This window comes from Anabrus simplex, chromosome 2 (genome assembly GCF_040414725.1).
Source record: "Anabrus simplex isolate iqAnaSimp1 chromosome 2, ASM4041472v1, whole genome shotgun sequence".
Classification (NCBI taxonomy): Eukaryota; Metazoa; Arthropoda; class Insecta; order Orthoptera; family Tettigoniidae; genus Anabrus; species Anabrus simplex.
The window spans coordinates 652,221,502-652,242,602 of record NC_090266.1 but is presented as its reverse complement, the minus strand read 5'-3'; the positions used below and the strand labels follow the sequence as shown (position 1 = coordinate 652,242,602).

Genomic DNA, 21,101 nt, shown 5'->3' with positions numbered 1-21,101 from the left:
CTGCTACGAAAGCAATATCAAAGAACCTCTAAGCTATGTATATCACTGAACTTATAGTTCGTAACTTGGAATTGTATTTGAAATGTATTTGTAAAATTATTTTGTAAATAATATTTTTCAAATTTAAGGATCACGGTGATTTATTTCGGAATCCGCTATCTAAGCCATGTCCATGCCTTTGGTAGGTTCCCAGCCTTTTTCATCTTCCCGGTTTGTTGTCCACTAGTTGGCCCTACTGATATTTACGTACATGTTTTTGTTGGAGATCCGCGTAATGCCAGCTAATGTTTTTCCGAGTGTGTAGTGATTTCTGATATTGTGCTCTTACCTTCCCCTTTTAACTGTGTTTGTGCCTTGTTTTGTGTTACCACTGTAATAGAGGTAACATATATTATGCAGACATGCAATATTTCCTAACTACAAATTTTTCTTACAATATTATGTTCTTATATCTTAATTTAACAAAATCATATGATATTCACTACTTTATATTACACATTATTTTACGAATATTTCCTAACCTAAAATCGGGAGATAGTCATTTACAAACATTTCCTAACCTAGAAATCGGGAACTGTACTTTTGTACGGTTACAACTGTTTACTCACAAGTTACCAAGGAATTTTCCAACCCAATTTGCATCATTCTGTTCATAACTATGACTGTCCCTGATAAGGTTGAGGTCAAGTAGTTCAGTTAAACTTGACAAGGAAGAGACTTCCATGTACCAACTGTTGAGACAGAAAAACCATAGAATTTCAATTGCCCAGTAAACATGAGTAACAAGGGATGACATATTTACATCTCCATACAAGAAATGTAATTACAGTAAAGTGTGAAAGGACATTTAATGAGAAAGCTTACTGAAAAATTCAAATGTGCAAAAACTCAGACAGACACAATTGAGAAGAATAAAATTGAAATTTTAAGTGAGTGAGAGGAAAATAGGAATCGAGGAGTGAAAGTTTTGCAGAAGTGAATGTTGTGGTATATGAATGGTTCTAGCATTCTGGTTACAAGTAAAAGCACAAGAATTTGCAAATAATCTGAAAGCTGAGATTCTTAAATGGATGAAAAATTTGTGTGTCACACTGGATCATGAATACAGGGATAACACAATGGAACCACTTAACAGACGTTATTCCCTTTTTGAAAATATTGCTGTAAAGAAAAAATGTGCTAAATTTACACAAAGCTGAATGATTACTTCCTGAAGCTGTAATGTTTGTAAAGACTGTAAAATCTCTTCTAAAATCTCTCATACAAATATTTAGTAAGAAATTATTTAGAATAAGCAAAATAAAGATGTATGCTTATATTTAAGATGGATGTTCTTTGCTGTTACAATGTTTGATTACTTTTTACAACCTTGTTTCACCGGGCGAGTTGGCCGTGAGCGTAGAGGCGCGCGGCTGTGAGCTTGCATCCGGGAGATAGTAGGTTCGAATCCCACTATCGGCAGCCCTGAAAATGGTTTTCCGTGGTTTCCCATTTTCACACCAGGCAAATGCTGGGGCTGTACCTTAATTAAGGCCACGGCCGCTTCCTTCCAACTCCTAAGCCTTTCCTATCCCATCGTCGCCATAAGACCTATCTGTGTCGGTGCGACGTAAAGCCCCTAGCAAAAAAAAAAAAAAAAAAAAAAAAAAACAACCTTGTTTCAGCAGATACCTCTCATAATGGACATTTTTCCACAGAACTGCCGGTGTCTACAGAAGAGAGGTTCAACAGTACTAAGAATTCTTTTCCTCCACTTACCCATTTGCATAACACTTAGCCTGAAAAGCGATGAACCACATATCAGGTTCTGGATAAGGAATTAATTTGGTTGCATCCATTGTGGTGGAGTTTTTTGAAGAGACAGAGAGAAGCAAATCAGTAGAACATTCAATGTCTCTGTTAACACGAGATGGGACACGTCCCTTTCTTATACAGGCAGTAACAGTCAACAGCTGATGACTTGTATTCTGGAAAATTAAAAACAACATATTTTAAACAAAAACTGTGATGTGACATATTGAGCAAATAATCACTATGAATCAATGAACATATTTTAGTGAACTAAGATCTAGTCGCACTTCTTATGCAAGTTTCAGGGGGTAATCAATACAACATATCTTCTCATACAGTTATGGTACACGGCTGATTTCTAAGTTAGTATTAAATTGGAAATAGCAGATTTTATAACAAAACTAGTTACCTTCCTACCTAGAGGGTGCAAGAACCTGAACAGTAAGAGACAACTGATTTTCAGTTCAGGAAATCTATAATTATCAATCACTTTCTAAGAAGCATCACACCATAGAAAGTGAGGTCTATCTGCAGGTAGAAAAGCTTTTCAGTTCAAAGAAACTACATAGAAACATACAGAAATGTTCAGGGATATATACCTAGAACCAGAGTGTACAGAGATTAAGGATTAAAAAATTGGTATGGGTGGCAAACGGGTATGTACTACCGGAAATAGTAAGGGCAAGTCTAGGAATGAAAATGAAAGAGATGGTGTAAAAAGTCTATATTTTGGTGGATTATATAATCCTGGCAATATGTCAAGATGATGACAACGACGACGATCCCACAAACTTGAGCATAACAAGCAAGTGCCAAATCAAGGGATATAAAAAATGACTTGAAATAAAAAAATTGAAAACAGAAGCTGGATATAGAGAACAGGAACAATAAAAATGTTATTTGTAAAATGTTTCACTAACTATTTTTTCACATTTTTTAGTAATGCCGAGGTTCTGAAATGTTGTCCTACATGAATTCTTTTACATGCTAGTATATCTACTGATATGAAGATGTCATATTTGGGCACCCTGAAATACCACCAGACTAAGCAGAGATCAAACTAGCCAACATGGTCTCAAAAGGCCAGCAATCAACCATCTGAGCCACTCAGCCTGCCAAGGAGGAGAGGAACAAAACAGTCAAATCACATTATTATGACAACCTGCTAGAAATGCCATCTGCAGCACATAGCCCACAACATAGGCTGGTGAAGTGTGTACATAATGCGACTGACAGACTTGGTTGTACATCTTGCACTTCCTGCTGTCATAGGTAAGGGAACTGATTTAACCGAGTTGCAAAAAAGGGATGATCATCAGGTTTCAGGCCAAGGCAGGCAGCATTTCAGAAGCAGCAATGATTGTGAACTGTTCATGTGCCTCTATCGTTCAGGTGTATCATGAGTGCACAAATGGCATTACTGGGAATAAGCACCATTAAAGATGTGGATCTTCACACGCCATTGATATCTGAGTTGAACGTCTACTACGATGGTACATCAAGGCCAACCGACAGGCTACAGTGGAACAGTTCACTGTCCAAATGAATCAGAGGTCATCCAGATATGTTTCTACCACAACACTTCAGAGAACTCATCTATGAATGCAGCTCCAGTGTAGATGGAGTGTGACTGCACAAATGGTAACACAGGTGCATCAACAAAAACAACAGGAATTTGCTTGACAGAATGACCACTGGACCATTGCTGATTATCAATGGGTAGTCTAGTCTGATGAGTTACGTTTTCAGCTGCATAGAACGGATGGACGTCAGCACGTCCAGCGAGAAACGCTGGAGAACCAAAACCCTGCAACCACTGCTGGACAACAAAAGACAGCAAGGGCAGTGTTATGATCTGGGAAATGTTTTTGTGGTATTCTCTAGGTACCATGATCTGTGTTGAAGGCTCACTTGATCATTGTCTTCCCGAATGAGGATGGAATCATCCAGGATGATAATACATCTTGCCACATGACTAGAAGTGTCTGCACATGGCTGGAAGTGCACGATCAAGACTTCAATGTTCTAGCCGGCTCCCAAACAGTTCCAATCTCAATCCAATCGAACATCTGTGGGACCACCTCAATCATAGTGTTTGCTGTCTGTCTTCTTCACCATGCACCCTTCAATAGCTGTGGGACACACTGCAGATAGCATGGCTCCAAATACCCATGAAGACCCAAGTGTAATGCAAGCATGTGCTTCAAAGGAAGCTTGCAGGGGGCATGACCAGCGCACTAACCATTAGCATCTCGAAGAGTTGTGGCATTCCAATTGATAAGTTGTCCGACTTGTTGGCTGAACGGTTAGCGTACTGGCCTTCGGTTCGGAGGGTCCCGGGTTCGATTCCCGGCCGTGTCGGGGATTTTAACCTTAATTGGTTAATTCCAATGGCACAGGGACTGGGTGTATGTGTTGTCTTCATCATCATTTCATCCTCATCACGAAGCGCAGGTCGCCTACGGGAGTCAAATAGAAAGACCTGCACCTGGCGAGCCGAACCCGTCCTGGGATATCCCGGCACTAAAAGCCATACAACATTTCATTTCAATTGATAAATTCACTGCCACACGGGTGAAATGTGGCAATTGGAAAAGCCTTATGAGCTTGAATATTTTCAAACCTTGCCAATAATATACTCACAACTGGTGATACTGAATTAGGGCTCCACAGTGGGAACTTCATTTCTGACTGCTCTTGATGTCATTTCAGGTAGACGTAGACTTTTGCACACCAGGAAAAACTTTTTTTTCTTTTTCTTTTTTTTTTTTTTTTTTTTGCTAGGGGCTTTACATCGCATTGACACAGATAGGTCTTATGGCGACGATGGGATCGGAAAGGCCTAGGAGTTGGAAGGAAGCGGCCGTGGCCTTAATTAAGGTACAGCCCCAGCATTTGCCTGGTGTGAAAATGGGAAACCACGGAAAACCATCTTCAGGGCTGCTGATAGTGGGATTCAAACCTACTATCTCCCGGATGCAAGCTCACAGCCGCGCGCCTCTACGCGCACGGCCAACTCGCCCGGTGGAGAAACGTTTGATCTGTAGGCAAATGTTCAACTGTGGAACCTTTCCCCCTTAACTATACACAACAGCTGGACAATTAGTAATACTGTAGAACTCATAAGTGTTTCACACAAAGTTGGCAGTTGGCTTCAACATTCAATGATCTCCGCCAGTCATTAAGCACAGCTTATCCTGCTAAAAGTTTGTTGTGGATGTGCTTTCATGAATTCAGTTCACGATCATACCACTGAAAATTGACTTGGCTGTTTGCGAAATGTTTCTGACAAATTAATTACCAAAATGGTAACAAATAACTAATTCATGTAAAAAAATCACTGAGCATATTGGTGAAAAATGTCTAATTCCTCTATGGGAATTTAGAATTTTCCATTTGGAATTGCTAGGCGGGCAATAATTCCATTGTGTATATTTATCTCCCGTGGCTCAGACGGCAGCGCGTCGGCCTCTCACCGCTGGATACCGTGGTTCAATTCCTGGTGACTCCATGTGAGATTTGTGCTGGACAAAGCGGAGGCGGGACAGGTTTTTCTCCGGGTACTCCGGTTTTCCCTGTCATCTTTCATTCCAGCAACACTCTCCATTATCATTTCATAGCATTTATCACTCATTAATATAAAGCACCTTGGGAGTGGCGACCCCATTGTAATAACAGCCTATATATGTTTCATTCATTTCATCCCTGACCCGGTCAATGACTGGAAAGCAGGTTGTAGGTTTTCATTTTCATGCAGTTATCAGACTGTGCCTCTTATAAGAGCTTCTGATAAGTTCACCTGCATACACCCCAGCGTCAGTGGGTAGGGTCTGACACATCCCACTCTGATGAGTCTAGTGTCAGACCTAAGACGAAATGCTAGTTAATAGAGCAAATGCCTGAAAAGCCTTACATCTGATCTGTTTTTGACATTTTTGACATGCTCTATTGGTGAAAAATATCCAATTCCTCTATGGGAATTTACAATTTTCCATTTTAAGTGGTATGTTCCGAGCTGTCAGCGGAGAGATGGCGTGGAATGACATTAGTAGACGAATAAGTTTGAGTGGCGTTTACAAAAGTAGGAATGATCACAATACGAAGATAAAGTTGGAATTCAAGAGGAAAAACTGGGGCAAATATTAATTTATAGGAAGGGGAGTTAGGGATTAGAATAACTTACCAAGAGAGACGTTCAATAAATTTCCAATTTCTTTGAAATCATTTAGGAAAAGGCTAGGAAAACAACACCTGGGCGACTGCCCTAAATGCAGATCAGTACTGATTTTGAATGAAATTTTGTATGATACATTCAGTTATAAGTAGCTGTATTTTATAATTTTTAACTTTGTTAGAACAATTGGCAAATAACAATAGAGGATTAAAAAATTAAGCTAACATTTTTTCCTCATTTAATAGCTAATCCTATTTCTTTTATACTTGGAATTATGATAGCACCACTCAGAACCATCCAAAATACAACTTTCATGCACATCTGTGCTAGAAATTGGCAATACTATAAGATTCAATATTTACTTTCTGACAAATCTATCCATTCAATTAGTTTTCCAGTTTCAATGTATGATTGATGTACTGCTCATAAGTCTCTATATTTTTTTTTTTTTTGATTTTGGCAGTGCTGCCCACTGTAAAAAATATGTAATAAAAGTTTTAAAACAATTGTCCTCCATATAATTATATTAGCACGCTTTATCATCACTCATTTGTGCAACACTTGCTTGTGTTTCTGTCAGGACTATCAATCAATTATTAATGTTATTGGATTTTATGTCCCACTAAGTATTTTGACAGTTTTAAGAGACGCTGAGTTTCGGAATTTGGTCCAACAGGAGTTATTTTGCATGGCACTAAATCTACCGACACGAGTCTGACGTATATAAGCAGCTTCAAATACCACTGGACTGAGCCAGGATCAAATCTGCCAAGTTGGGGTTAGAAGGCCAGCACCTTAACCGTCTGAGTCACCCAGCCCGACGGCTATCAATCACCAAGAGTATAAAATTCAATTTTCAAATTCTAGGAAGTGTAGCTATTCACAGGCTATTCCTATTTCAAAGAACCTTTGTATGATCAAGACACTGGTCGTAAGTGGTCACATTTTCTAAATTTTTATTTTGGCAGTGTAGCCAATTGTAAACAACAGATGGTCCCTTTCTATTAGCACACCCTTCTTCCATCTCTCATTTGGTTCTACAGCTTATTCCAGTTATTTCTGGGTTCAGTGAATATATTTTGGCTCATTTTGGGTTTAGGTTGCATGCTTAAGGTTGGATGCCCTTCCTAATGTCTAAAAATACAACTTTCTTTCTTTCTTTCTTTCTTCGTTAGTGGTTTAATGTTGCACTGACAAACTGAAGATTTCTGGCAATGAAAGGATTGGGAAGGAAGCGGCCATGGCCCTAATTAATTCAGGTACAACCCTAGCATTTTCCTGGTGTGAAATGGGAAACCATGGAAAACCATCTTCAGGACTGTTGTCGGTGGGATTCAAACTCGCTGTCTCCCAAATGCATGTTGCCCAGGTAGCAGATTGCCTATCAATTGTTTACCTAGCCCTTTCTTAAATTATTTCAAAGAACTTCAAAATTTACTGAACATTTCTCTCAATAAATTATTCCATACCCTAATTCCTCTTCTTATAAATGAATACTTGCACCAATTTGTCCTCAATAAACAGAGTAAATAAAATCCTGATGTTATATACCACAAAAGCAAAAGCTATTTTTGTACGTGGTACCTTTACACATGGCACATACAGGAGAAGAGTGACAAAGACAACAAAGAACATAAATAAGAAATCTTCATCTCTTACTTACGACTAATAACTCATTCAAATGTATGTTGACACTCAGGGTTCCACCAATATCAACAAATGGCAGGATCTCTAGCTGGACTACAACTGGTAATACATCAGTAAGGGCTACCCATGAAGTGTACCATTCTCGACCCTATAAGCAAACACATCATGACTAAATATGAGTCAAATTATGCTCCATCAGTTCACTAATTACAGCTTAAAACACAAAAAGAAACACTCACCTCTCACTCAACTGTATATATTTGATACAGAGAGTAATGATAAGGGTGGCCTGAAAAATGTGCTCTCACCTTTACTGTATACAAAGTACTGGATATCATACAAGCAGCAGAATCAGTATACAAATGCTAGCGGTTTATCACACTAATACATCGAAAGTTCTTGGCGACATTGGGGTGGGAAAGAGTTAGGATTGGAAAGGTAGTGCTTGTGGCCTTAATTAAGGTACAAGCCCAGCATTTGCCTGGTGATGAAATGGGAAAACCATAGAAAACCTTCTTCACGGCTGCAGAAGGTGCGATTTGAACCCGCCATCTCCTGAATGCAAGCTCATGACCACAACCACATGGTCAACTCACTCTGTGCAGCACATAATGGTACAAAGAATTAGCACAATGCTTTTTGGTGATGATTTGGGGACAGGATGAGGAAGAGATACAAGAACCACAAGGTGAAAAGCAAGACAGCAGTGAAAAATGTAGGAAAATGACCTATAAAACTTAGACACAAGGATTTCAAGGAAGTAGGAAGTGTACCACCAGAGAATTCAGAACCAGATAAGGAAATCAGCATGACAATATAACTACGGACTGCTTTCTATTACAGACTACAGAATTTACTATGGTACAGGGTAAAAATAATGTACAAAGCATATTATATACAGAGTATTTATAACATATGCAACCGAGACCAGACGTAGTCACATAGGACAAAAATCAAACATAGGCAAAAGCTACGAAGCTTCTGGGAAGTATGGTGCAGAAGAAAATGAGAGGAGAAATAAGAAATGAAGACCTATGAAAAGAAATACAGGTAAGTAAGTTAAGGAAAGAAATTTAGAAAAATTAAGCGAGTGGCTGCGTGGTTTGGGTCAAGTAGCTGTCAGCTTGCAATTGGGAGATAGCGAGTTCAAACCCTACTGCCAGCAGCCCTGAATATGGTTTTCCGTTGTTTCCCATTTTCACACCAGATAAATGCTGGGGCTGTACCTTAAACAAAGCCACATATATTTCCTTCCTAATCCTAACCCTTTTCTATCTTGTCGTCACCATAAAACCTATCTGTGTCGGTGCAACATAACGCAAATTGTAAAACAAGTTAGAAAAGCAGGCTAAGATATTTCAGGTGTATAAAAGGGATGACTAATTAAAAATTGCCAAAACAAACTATGGAATTACAGATGAAAATAAGCTAAGAAAGATTCAGATTATAATGGACTGGCTTAGTTAACCCATTTAATCCCACTGTCCTATACACAGGACACAAGGGAGTATGTTCATATTTTGTTTAATGAATTAAAATTACTGAGTTTCAGTATTAAATAAAAAGTTACCATTCTAAGACTCTGTTGAAGCATTTCTGATCATGCTACTTCAATAATCAGGTACTGTAATTGTCACCTTCCCAACAGAGTATCATTGTCAGCAGAGCTCATCAGTACATTGTAACATGTCAGTAGGTAAGCATATTTGATTGCAATTATCTCTGTTTTATAACAAAGTTAATAATATGAATATCTTAAATAAGTGTGTAAAAAACGTTCAATAGTCATACTACAGTACATACGTGGGATACTTGAAATTTTGTCTTGGGCATAAATTAGAGCAGTTGATATTGAGTGGGGATATTGGAACCATATGTAGATTTTCACTATGGTACATATAATAATAATAATTATAATAATATAATATGTAATATAATATATATAATATTATTATCATTATTCATGAACGGTGTTTCATTTTCAGGAAGTAGAAAAGGCAAATTTCTATCACCTGAGGAAGCAATAGAATATCTGCAAACAATCCAGGACCTGGAAGAAGATTATTTGGATAAGGAAGAGGGCATTTCCTTAAGCATTATTCCATCTCCACCAGATAAGGCCAGTGACTGTGAAGATTTTGATGACGATATCATCATGATACCGGAGAAGTTTATGGATGTGTCTGTGGATATTGAATCTTAAAATGCACTAAGCAATACAACACATCCCTCTGAAAATATTTATCCATCAAAAGTATTGTTGGTTTCTTACTTTCTACTTTCTTCTTGGAGAACAGTTCTACGCCAAGGCCGAGGACTAACCACCAGTCAAGAAAGAACTGCTTAACCCTCCATTAGGCATGCGGGCTACAGGTGTAGACAGGCCATTTTGTTTCCGCCCTCACTCCTAGGCTCGGCTCGCTGGCCGTAGAGGGGGAGACTATCAGTACCTCTCTTTGTCACGCTGTTCTCGGGATTTAGTGTGTTCTGGCACTGCTTACTGAAGTTGTCTTTCCACAATCTCACTTCAAAGTTGGTTGGGCTACAACTGTAGCCCACGCGCCAATCCGTGTTATGGCGAGCAGTGATCGCGTTCAAGTGACATCTACTGGTTTTAGTGATGAGTTTCGTATTGTGAAATGGTTGGATGAGGACAGTGAACTAGGATCAGAGGTGGATGGTGATAGCAATGAAGGGGAGGATCACGTGACAGAGGAGACCCATAACTCGGACACGGAGGGAATTATAGATGACGAAGCAAATGTGATGGAGGATTCTGATGATATGACTTCTGAAGAAGAGGAACATGTGTTAGGCAACATATTTTACTATGGAAAAAATAATTTTCGATGGAGAAAGGATATTGCGGGTTCCAATGTTCGTACTCGAGCACACAATATTGCTATGCACTTTCCAGGCCCGAAGGCGAGTGCTAGGAATGCCCAGTCAGACCCAATGTTTTGAACATTTTTTCCATGCTAATATTGTGAAAACCATTACTACCTATATAAATATTTATATTGTGGGGGTGAAAAAGAAATTTGTGCATGAGAGAGACGCAATACTTACCGACGAGACAGAAATTCGTGCCTTCATTGGAATTTTATTGCTCAATGGTTGTTTGGGAGTCAACCGAAGAAATAGCAATCAAGTATGGGACACTTCCTGTGGATATGGAGTGGAATCATGTTATCTTGCTATGAGTGAAAAAATTCCATTTTCTCTTGCGTTGCCTTAGGTTCAACAATATACATGACCGCACAATGCGCCGAGAATTGGACCGATTTGCACCGATCCAAGAAATATTTGATATGTTCGTACAAAATTTTCAACATTCATTTTCACCTAGTGAGTACTGTACCATCGATGAACACTTGGTTGTATTCAGGGGAAAATGTCCATCCAAAGTGTACATGCCCAGCAAACCAGCTAAATAGGGAGTACAAGTTTATGCTTTGGTTTGTGCAAAGAGTATTTACACCATGAATTTAGAGGTTTACATTGGAACACAGCCTGATGGAAGTCCCTTCCAAATGTTAAACTCTGCTGCTGACGTTGTTCTAAGGATGGTCCAGTCCATTTAAGGTACGAATCGAAATGTGACAGGGGACAACTGGTTCACTTCCATTCCTCTGACAGAAAAGTTGTTCACTGAGAAGAAGCTGACATACCTTGGGAACGTTCGCAAGAACAAACGATAGATTCCAAAACAGTTTCAGCCGAATACTAATCGTAAAGAACATTTATCCCTGTTTGGGTTTCATAAAGACATGACCCTTGTGTCTTACTGTCCCAAAAAAAGAAGAAGGCAGTGTTGGTGCTGTCAATGCACCGTGACAAAGAAAATGATACTGAAACACGTGATTTAGAAAAATCTGCCATGGTTACATGTTATAATCACACTAAGGTTGGAGTAGAAGTTTTAGACCAAATGAGTGCGAAGTATTACGTTGCCCACTGCACCAAACGGTGGCCGATGGTGGTGTTTTTTGATCTTGTGAACATTAGTGGCATCAATGCTTCAAGAGTACACACTGCAAATCATAACTACCAGCCTACACCAAGACGAAAGTTTTTGGAGACCGATGCATGGGAATTTATGAAGCCTCAGATCGCCAGATGTGCTGAACTGCCAATGATTCCGGCTCCCCTGAGATGACGAGCTGAGGCTCTTTTAGGAATTACAGACGAACCACCTGCACTTCAAATCCGAGACAACAAAGTTGGTCGGTGCTTCCTTTGAGGACGTGGGAAAGACAGGTCGAAAAGAAAGAGTTGTGTGTGCTGTAGCAGAAGGGTGCTGATGTGTCGGGAGTGACTATTCAGAATGTGAAAATGAATTTTGCTTAATTTTGCACACAACAGATGCATAAAAAGATTCACTAGGCATGAGGAACCTGCACTAAATTTTAGTTTCAGGTTTATTGTAAAATTCAATTTGGTGTTGAAAATGAACTAAATTCTCCAAAAATATGAAGTTGTTAACTATTTTCTTTATTTCAACAATGCAAATACCATAACAATACTGTTTTATTATTTAGAATATTGAGTAGACTACTTTCGTCATACGAACATTTTGGCACTAAAGGCCGTTTCCCATACTAATAATGTTATTTGCTTTACGTCCCACTAACTACTTTTTAAGGTCTTCGGAGACGCCGAGGTGCCGGAATTTAGTCCCGCAGGAGTTCTTTTACGTGCCAGTAAATCTACCGACACGAGGCTGTCGTATTTGAGCACCTTCAAATACCACCGGACTGAGCCAGGATCGAACCTGCCAAGTTGGGGTTAGAAGGCCAGCGCCTTAACCGTCTGAGCCACTCAGCCAGGCATTTCCCATACTATTGTTGTCTGTGTGGTGTTGGGTAGTTTGTAAAACCATAAATTTTCATCAATATTAATGTATATACAAAATATATGAGTTTGTTGAAAGTATACATTCATAATGATGAAACCCGGAGCCTTAAACTTGGATTAAATTTCAATCACGTCAAAACTGAAAATACACCACTTTGGTTTTTTTTTTACTTTAAAGAAATTTCAGAGGGTGAAGTTTTTAAATTTTGTAATAACACTACTCCGAATAGTCTAAAGATTGATATAAAATATGTTTCTAAATTTTAAGCTTGAAGGATAATTAAATACCATTGAAATATATTGTGGGCTACAAGGGTATCCCACCTGCCTATCCGTGTAACAAAACAAGGTGCGCCTGATGGAGGGTTAACAGATCTGCAGTTCGACAACATTGGACATATGATCTCAAAAAACCCCATGGGGAACAACTTCAATGTGTCTACTGTGCTGGAGGGAAACCCACAACAATTTGTGTAAAGTGTGAAAGGGGACTTCTTGATAAGTGTTATGTGCCTTTCCACACATACACTGTAATGAAGGAAAACTGCTGAAGTTAATAAATTTGAGAAAGAAATTGATTTTAGAATTGCTTAAAATTCACTGTGTATGATCCCAATGTCCTGTGTACAGGACACCACATTTTTTGTAAGTGTTACTATATTTCTGAAAAATATGTATGCTTTTTAGGATTAACCTTCCTACTTGATTATTTTAAGTGCTAAGTTAAAATAAAACAGTTTAAAAATTATTTTGGGTCTTAACCCATTCACAATTGGCCATTTAAATCTCCCACAAGTGCTAGCACGTTGCCCAATAGGCCTTGTGATTTCACTCTGTACATTTAATTGGAAAGCAATTCATATCTTCAGTCATTTTTAGGATATTTTTATGAAACTAAAACTAGTGATTGTGAATCTTTCCTCTACATACTTAGAAAGTTACCGACATTATCTCAATATTTGAGTTCTATAGTTTTGTATAGTTTTATACAGTTTTAACATCTTAAGTTTCTTTTTCTTTTTTTTAGGTTAGTTGCAAGAAAATGCCAATAGTCGTTAAAGATTTGTGTTCAGATTGTACAATCTACGTGGCCAGACATTTCCTCTTGCCTTGTGAAAAAGAACATATAGATTTTAATGTCAGCAATATCATTTTCTCATTCTCAATTAGATGTGCTAGCTACCTCTCGCTATGAACACAGGCAGATGATGCCTGACGGATCTGCTTATGCTGTAATAAAGATACAGACCTATTAATAGCACATGCGATTACAAAAATAAATATACAAACTTATAAATAGCTCATGAGATTTTACAAATGAATTATACAAATTATACAAATGAATATTTACGTCAGATCACTAACACTCGTAACTATGGTTTCAACAAGTCAAGGCGAGTTGAGTGATTTGTGACAGTTAGTGAGTGTTAGTGGCACGGAAATTACGACTTTGTTGACGATGTACTACACAATGACAGTGATATTGATTTAGTGATTTAGAAAACATTATTGGAGAAGCTGTAAGTTAAAGCAGCGAAAGAGATTAATATGTTCCTGTGAGATCAAGGGAGAAGTCAGATACATGAAGCGCAGACAACAATGGCCCAAACATAAAACCTCATTAATACATTGACTGAATAGCAAGTGTTCAACCACACACAGAACTAACTGTTGACAGTAAGCCTATTGAAATTTTTAAACATTTCTTTGATGATGAACTAATCAATTTGATAGTTACAGAAACAAATATATATCAGGGAAAAGTGAGGGACAATCTGATCTCAAAGGAAAGTTTTAACTCATAAAAGTAGGATTCACAAATGGGTAGATGAAGTTGATGATGACATTTACAGTTTTTCTTATCAGTAATTATACTGATGGGTACTGTCAAGAAACCATCAATGGGAATGTACTGGTAAACTGACGAAATGCTTTCTACAATTTTCTTTGGGAACTTTACATCAGAAAATAAGTTCTCTTCAATACTTCAATTTTATCAATGTTAACACACAAATGATGACAAACTGGATAAGATACGGCCTGTATCTACACATCTCATAAATATAGAGACAATTATCAGTCTGGTAAAAAAAGTCACCGTAGACTAAAGTCTAATGCTGTGGAAGGGGCTATTAGGATGAAAGCAGCTCATCAGGACAAAACGGGACAGGTTTGGAATCAAAAGTTTTAATTTATGCGAGATTGGGACTACATATCTTTACGACAGCTGTATTTACACTGGGAAAGGTACAGACAACATCGGAGACCAGGACTTAGGGCTTTCATGTTCAACTGTAATGCACCACGGCAGAACAGTATGTCTGGATAAAACTGCTTACAGCTCTTCATTACAAAGGAACACAAAACAAACCAAGAACACGCTTATTTTCCACCAAGGAAAGGGCATGAAGATCAAAGCGTCTGAAGGAGTACTGGGAGGACCGCAAAGCCCGAACAATCCCTTCAAAGAGACCTGAACAATGGACTGACTAAAGTGATCCTATGCGGTCATAGAAGGAGAAGGAGAAGGAGAAGAAGAAGAAGAAGAAGAAGAAGAAGAAGAAGAAGAAGAAGAAGAAGAAGAAGAAGAAGAAGAAGAAGAAGAAATGCCATTGGAACTGTTCAAACTAACTGGGATGGACAACCGAAAATTGGTAATGCCAAAAAACTACGTAGGTGAGAAATGGAAGCCAGGCAACTAACTACCCCCTCTCACGTACTGTATGTGTTATGGAGTGATAGAAGACTAGTGTCTGTTTTATCTAATTGTCACTCTAAGGTGGGAATGGTGAATACATGGAAGATCGATCCTGTCATGAAATTAGCCATTTTCAAACCCAACTTAGTTGATGATTATAATAAGAATATGGGGGTGTAGATTTAGTACATCAAGTGACAAATGCATATCCATCTATGATGAAAACTGTGAAGTGATATAAGAAATTGTTCCTTCACATTGCTATTTACAACAGCCTGGTCATTTGGCAAAGCTCGAAGTGTGGGGAAGAAATTGAAACTTCTCCATTTCCGTCTCACGGTAGTGCGCCGCCAGACACAACAGCACCATGTGCCATGTCCCGTCCACACAGGGGATAAAAATCTAAAAGGCTAAAAGAGAAATATTTCATCTCTAAGATTCCACGCAGAATCAAGAAAAAAAATATTCTAGCCACCGATGTCTGTTGTGTCAGAAAATAGGTGTTAGGAAAATGTAAGAAAAATGTGTGCTGCCTACATAAATGTGCCCTTGAGCTTAAACCCCTGCTTCGAGGTATACCATACTAAACTCAACATGTGACGGTAAGGTACAAATACATTTCATTAGTATTTCAAAAAATGTTCCAAAATATTTAGTAAAATACAAGGAACGTCTGACCAAAATATTTTGCGATAAATCTATATGCAAAACGTGCAGCGGACATTTTCTGTTCACGACAGTTTATCGTCCATGCCTGGGTAATCGCTGAGATATGTAACTCCAAACTCATGCTGGCAGGGTCTAACTGGCAGCCTTTCTGGTCAGCACTTATGAAATTCTAATTAACGCATTGTGTTTCCATCAAAGTACACAGGGTCTCCCATATAAACTAAGACTGTTCAAGAGGCATTTTTACTCTCCCTTACATAAGCTGCAGTATTGGAGGAGCAGGCAAGTTCTTAACCTTGCAAGCAGCGTGAACGTGTTGGACCTCGTAAGAATCAGTCGCCAGTCTGAATCTCAGCTGTTAACAAGGTGAGACAGTTATCATTGCAACACCGTATTCCCATATATAAAAGTCAATTTAAGTACGAGTCGGCTCGATGGGTACGTAATATATTTGTTCAGCAATTTCCTGGTGAAGCACAGAGTCATGTAATTGTAAATAAATTTGAAACTACTGGCTCAGTGCTATATAAAAATCATGCACACACAAACAGTTTTAACAGAGGAAAAGCTATATGACTTTGGGGCGAATATGGAGTGGTTACCGAATAAATTGCTCACAAAATTAGCACAGTAAGTAGGAGTTTCGGTTTCTTCTGCACACAGAGCGACAAAGCTGTTAAACATCAAACTGTACTGGTTTATATGGGCCCATTGTTTAAAACATGCTGATCCAGCCACAGGAGTGAGATATTGTGAGTGGTTTCTTGCAAGGTCTATATACACAGATCAGGACATGATTGTTACTTACGGAGCTGCCATATTGGAACTAAGTCTGGGCGTTCCCCACTGTATTTCCGTGTTGGATACAGGCGAGTTTCGGATATAAAAATGGATTTAAGAACAAAAAAAATGTTAAAATTAGTTCTTTGCCTTTGATTACATGTAATTAATAGTTTTAACATGACCTACGAATTGTGAAATAATTTTTGGTATCTATAAGCACTTGGTTTTCATGTAGTGTGAGCAGTTGAAAAGACATTAAGAACAGACTATATGACAAAATAATCAATTTTTCAGCCAGTAGGCCTAATTTTAGGATACATAAAGTGTAGCTTCCATCGAAGTCCCAGTCTCGTCCATGGCAGTGACAGTATGGAAGCTGCTGGGGTATGGGTGGTGCTGAGTAATGACATTAGGAGTATAACTAGTGTCTGATTGTTATGAAAGGTGTTACTCATAGGATCAGTCATGCTGCACTAGCACTTTCTTGTCCAGTTAGGAAAGCAATGGCAAACTACCTCACTCCTCATCTTGCCTAGTACGCCTCATTTGGGCTCTGCCATTGGTTTTTGCGGTTTCCCTATAACTGCATAGCCTTTGGAGGTACTATATGAGGATCCAACCAGCCTCTGGGCTGACGACCTAATAGACAGACAAGCCTGAACAAAGTAATATAATGATCAAAGAAGTGTGAACAGTTGAAATTAAATAATTACATATAGGCTAAGGCCTAACACAAATTAGGCCTATTATAATAAATATTAAAGCCTGCAATTTAGGTTACATTTCTAGTAACAAGAATAGACAAATATTAGAAAACTCTCTGCAAATAACCTCAGCATTTGTGGGTGAGGTTAACTTCCAAAAGTAACCAAGGGAAGCTAACCCCTACAGAGCACGGCCCCAGGTGGCGGATAGGGGGCTCCTACCATATGTAGGGCTGATTGAAATATCCAATATAACCCGCAGACCAAAAGTAGCCCAATTCCTGGGGGCTTTAAAATACTCAAACAACCTCTCTTCAGGGGTCATAAATATGGAGGGTCCCTGCCCTGGGTTATGGGTGAAGTCCTCAACGGCATCTACAGCGGAGAAGATGAACTTCGGTACGGTGGAGATGGCGGAAGGGGCAAACCCATAGCGTCTGCACTCCAGAGGAGCGGCTACGAAAGGAGTCTGTCTCCATGTTAGGGGCGGCCTAAGTTTGAACCTGGTAGTAAGTATAAAATGCCTTTGGGTGTGGTGAGCCCACTGTAACAATAGCCTATTTGGATAAAGCAGATAGGGTGCCTCGGAAAAGGTTAGGTCGTCCCCTGCTAAAAGCGACGCGCAGCTCTTTGGGTGCTGGGAGAACTGTGAGAAGTGGGCAACCAGCACCAAACTACATCAAGATGGCAACAGTCCTGAGACTGACGGGAAAGACAGAAGAACTGGTTGACTTCATGAAAGAAAAAGATATAGCCAAACTTGGACTGTGTGAGACCAAGAAGAGGGGTAAGGGAGAGATTCCTCTGAAAGAAGGATACAGACTGTATTACAGAGGACGATCTGAAGCAAAAAGTGGAGTGGCCATCATACTTAGGAAAAAAATCCAAGAATATGTGGAGTCTACAAAATGTGTCAGCGATAGATGAGGGTGATGGGACCCCAGTTTGAAAATGGCATGAAAGATCTGTTTCAGTTGTATGCCCCACAAATGGATATCACAGATGAACATCTAGAGGACATTTCAGAGGAAGTGGAGAGACAGATAGAAGATAAAGGAAGTTCTATTGATGGGAGATCTAAATGCACAAGTTGGAATGAAAAGACAAGGAAAGGAAGATGCTGTAAGGCCCTTTGGATATGGAAATGTAAAGCCAGAAGGCGAGTTGTTGGTGGATTTTTGCATGAGAAACCAAATGATTGTTGGAAACACCTGGTTTAGGAAGAAGAACAGTCAGAAAATTACAAGGTATGGTTGGGGAGACAGACGAAAAGAGACCATGATTTATTATATAATCATCAAAAAAGAACATGGGGAGAACCTTTTAGATGTTACAGCCATGCCTGAGGAAGCCTTTGGTGAAGATCATAGAGTTGTGACAGGAAAACTGAAAGTGGGAAAGATTGAAAAACCCCCATTAAGAAGAGAAAAAAGAATTAAAGTATGGAAGTTGAAGGAGAAAAGCATACAAGAAGAATTTCAAAGGGAAATGATACCCTTGGTACCCAGGACAGAGATGGGGAATGTTGAAGATGAATGGAAAAGATTTAAGGAATCACTGGTAGGATGTACATAAAGGTATGTCTATAACATATAAAGGTATGTGGTAGAACATCAGGAAATGTGAAAGACAATGAGACACACTGGTGGAATGATAGGGTGGAGAGTAAAGTGAAGGAAAAGAAAATGGCATGGAAAGCATTGAAAACATCAAAGACTGAAGAAAGTAGAAGAAAATATATGAACCGGGCAAGTTGGCCGTGCGGTTAGGCGCGCGCAGCTATGAGCTTGCATCCGGGAGATATTGGATTCGAATCCCACTGTCGGCAGCCCTGAAGATGGTTTTCCATGGTTTCCCATTTTCACACCAGGCGAATGCTGGGGCTGTACCTTAATTAAGGCCATGGCCACCTCCTTCCAACTCCTAGCCCTTTCCTATCCCATCGTCACCATAAGACCTATCTGTGTCGGTGCAACGTAAAGCCAGTAGCAAAAAAATATGTGGTGGAAAAGAATTTGGCCAAGAAAGTACTGGAGGAAGAAAAGAAGAAAAGCTGGGCCTTATTCACACAGAAACTGAGAGATGATATGCAGGACAGCAAGAAATTATTGTATGGTATCTTAAGAAACAAAAAGAGAGATGAAGTAAACACCAGATTTGTGAAGAATGAAGGCGGCATAATATTAACAAAGCCAGAAGAAATAAGAAATAGATGGAGAGAGTATTTTCAAAAGTTGCTGAACATAAGAACTAATGATAGTCATTCAACGGACCACCAGGAAAGGCACATAGCTGATGAAGAAATCGATGAAGAAATTACAATGAATGTAATTGAAATGGCTGCCTGCTGTCAGTTCTTGATGGATACAGTACTTTTGCTTCCATCTCTTGGCACAGGCCAGAGCAAAGTGTAGCTTCCACTGAAGTCCCAGTCTCATCCATGGCTATGACAATATGGAAGCTGCTGGGGTGTGGGTAATGCTGAGTAATGACATTCAGAGCACAACCAGTGCGTCTGAGTGTCATGAAAGGTATTGCTCATAGGGTTAGTTGTGCTACAATAGCACTGTCTAGCCCAGTGGAGAAAGCAATGGCAAACTACCTCACTCCTCTCTTGCCTAGTACGCCTCATTTTGGTACTATCATTGTTTCTTGTGGTTTTCCTATAACTGCACAGCCTTTGGTGGTGCTATTTGAGGATCCAACCAGCCTCTGGGCTGATGACCGAACAGACAGACAATTGAAATGGCAGTAAGAAAGATGAAGAATCGAAAAACTGCTGGAATAGATGAAATTTCCCAAAAAGGAATAATCATCCCAATTTTTAAGAAAGGCGATTAGAAAGTATTGAAGAACTACAGGGGAATTACTCTGATATCCCATGTTGCTAAGATAATGGAGAGGATACTGGAAAGTAGGATGAGGTTGAGGGTTGAAAATCAGATAGAGGAAAATCAGTTTGGTTTCAGAAGTGGAAGGTCAACAATAGAACCCATTTTCATTATGAGACAACTAATGGAAAAGCAATGAGAGTATGGGAATGATATGGTGATGACATTCATTGACACTGAAAAGGCATATAACAGTGTCCCCAGTACTAAAGTTTGGGACAGCCTGGTGCAAAAAGGAATTGGACAGGGATTAATAAAAATGATCACGGCAATGTACAAGGAATGTTATAGTTGCGTGCTAACACAAGTTGGCAGGACAATTTGGTTCAAAATCACTAGTGGGCTGAGACAGGGAAGTGTTCTATCTCCAATCCTGTTTACAATAGTAATGGATGACATCATGAGAACAGCAAAAGCAGTGTATGGAGGAAGAGAAATGAAAATTATGTTATTTGAAGATGATAATGTGATTTGGGGAGAAGAGGACATGAATGTTCAAGAACAGTTGGATGTGGTGAATGGGAAGATCGAAGAGTGTGGATTGAAAATAAGTGTAGAAAAGAGTAAAACTCTTGTTATGACTGGAGGGGAGAAAGAAGGGAAAGGTCAGATTAGACTTGCAGACAAGCCCCTGGAAGTAGTGGAGACGTTCAAATACCTGGGGAGTGAATTAATTGAGAATGCTCGATTGAATGCTGAAATTAGTAAGAGGATTCAAGCCGGAAGCTGTTTCTATCATAGTGTAAGAAACATGTTATGGGACAAAGATGTGCCAATGGAAGCAAAGGAAACCATGTACAAGATGTATTACGTACCTATAACAACTTACGGAGCAGAAACTTGGACAATGACAAAGAAGGATGAGAGTCGAATACAGGCAGCCGAAA

The 21,101-nt window shown here is 39.2% G+C and overlaps 1 protein-coding gene across 3 annotated transcripts in view; it reads right to left on the bottom strand.

Moving 5' to 3' along the window:
- LOC136864316 (post-GPI attachment to proteins factor 6) overlaps nt 1–21,101 on the bottom strand; it is a 226,121-nt gene that overhangs the window by 98,927 nt on the left and 106,093 nt on the right. For all 3 annotated transcript variants that reach the window (XM_067141134.2, XM_067141135.2, XM_067141136.2), the window contains exons 7-8: nt 7,629–7,760; nt 1,759–1,967 (exon numbers count right to left, since the gene is read on the bottom strand). In XM_067141134.2, coding sequence (XP_066997235.1) covers nt 1,759–1,967; nt 7,629–7,760 — 341 coding nt within the window. The remainder of the gene's footprint in view (nt 1–1,758; nt 1,968–7,628; nt 7,761–21,101) is intronic.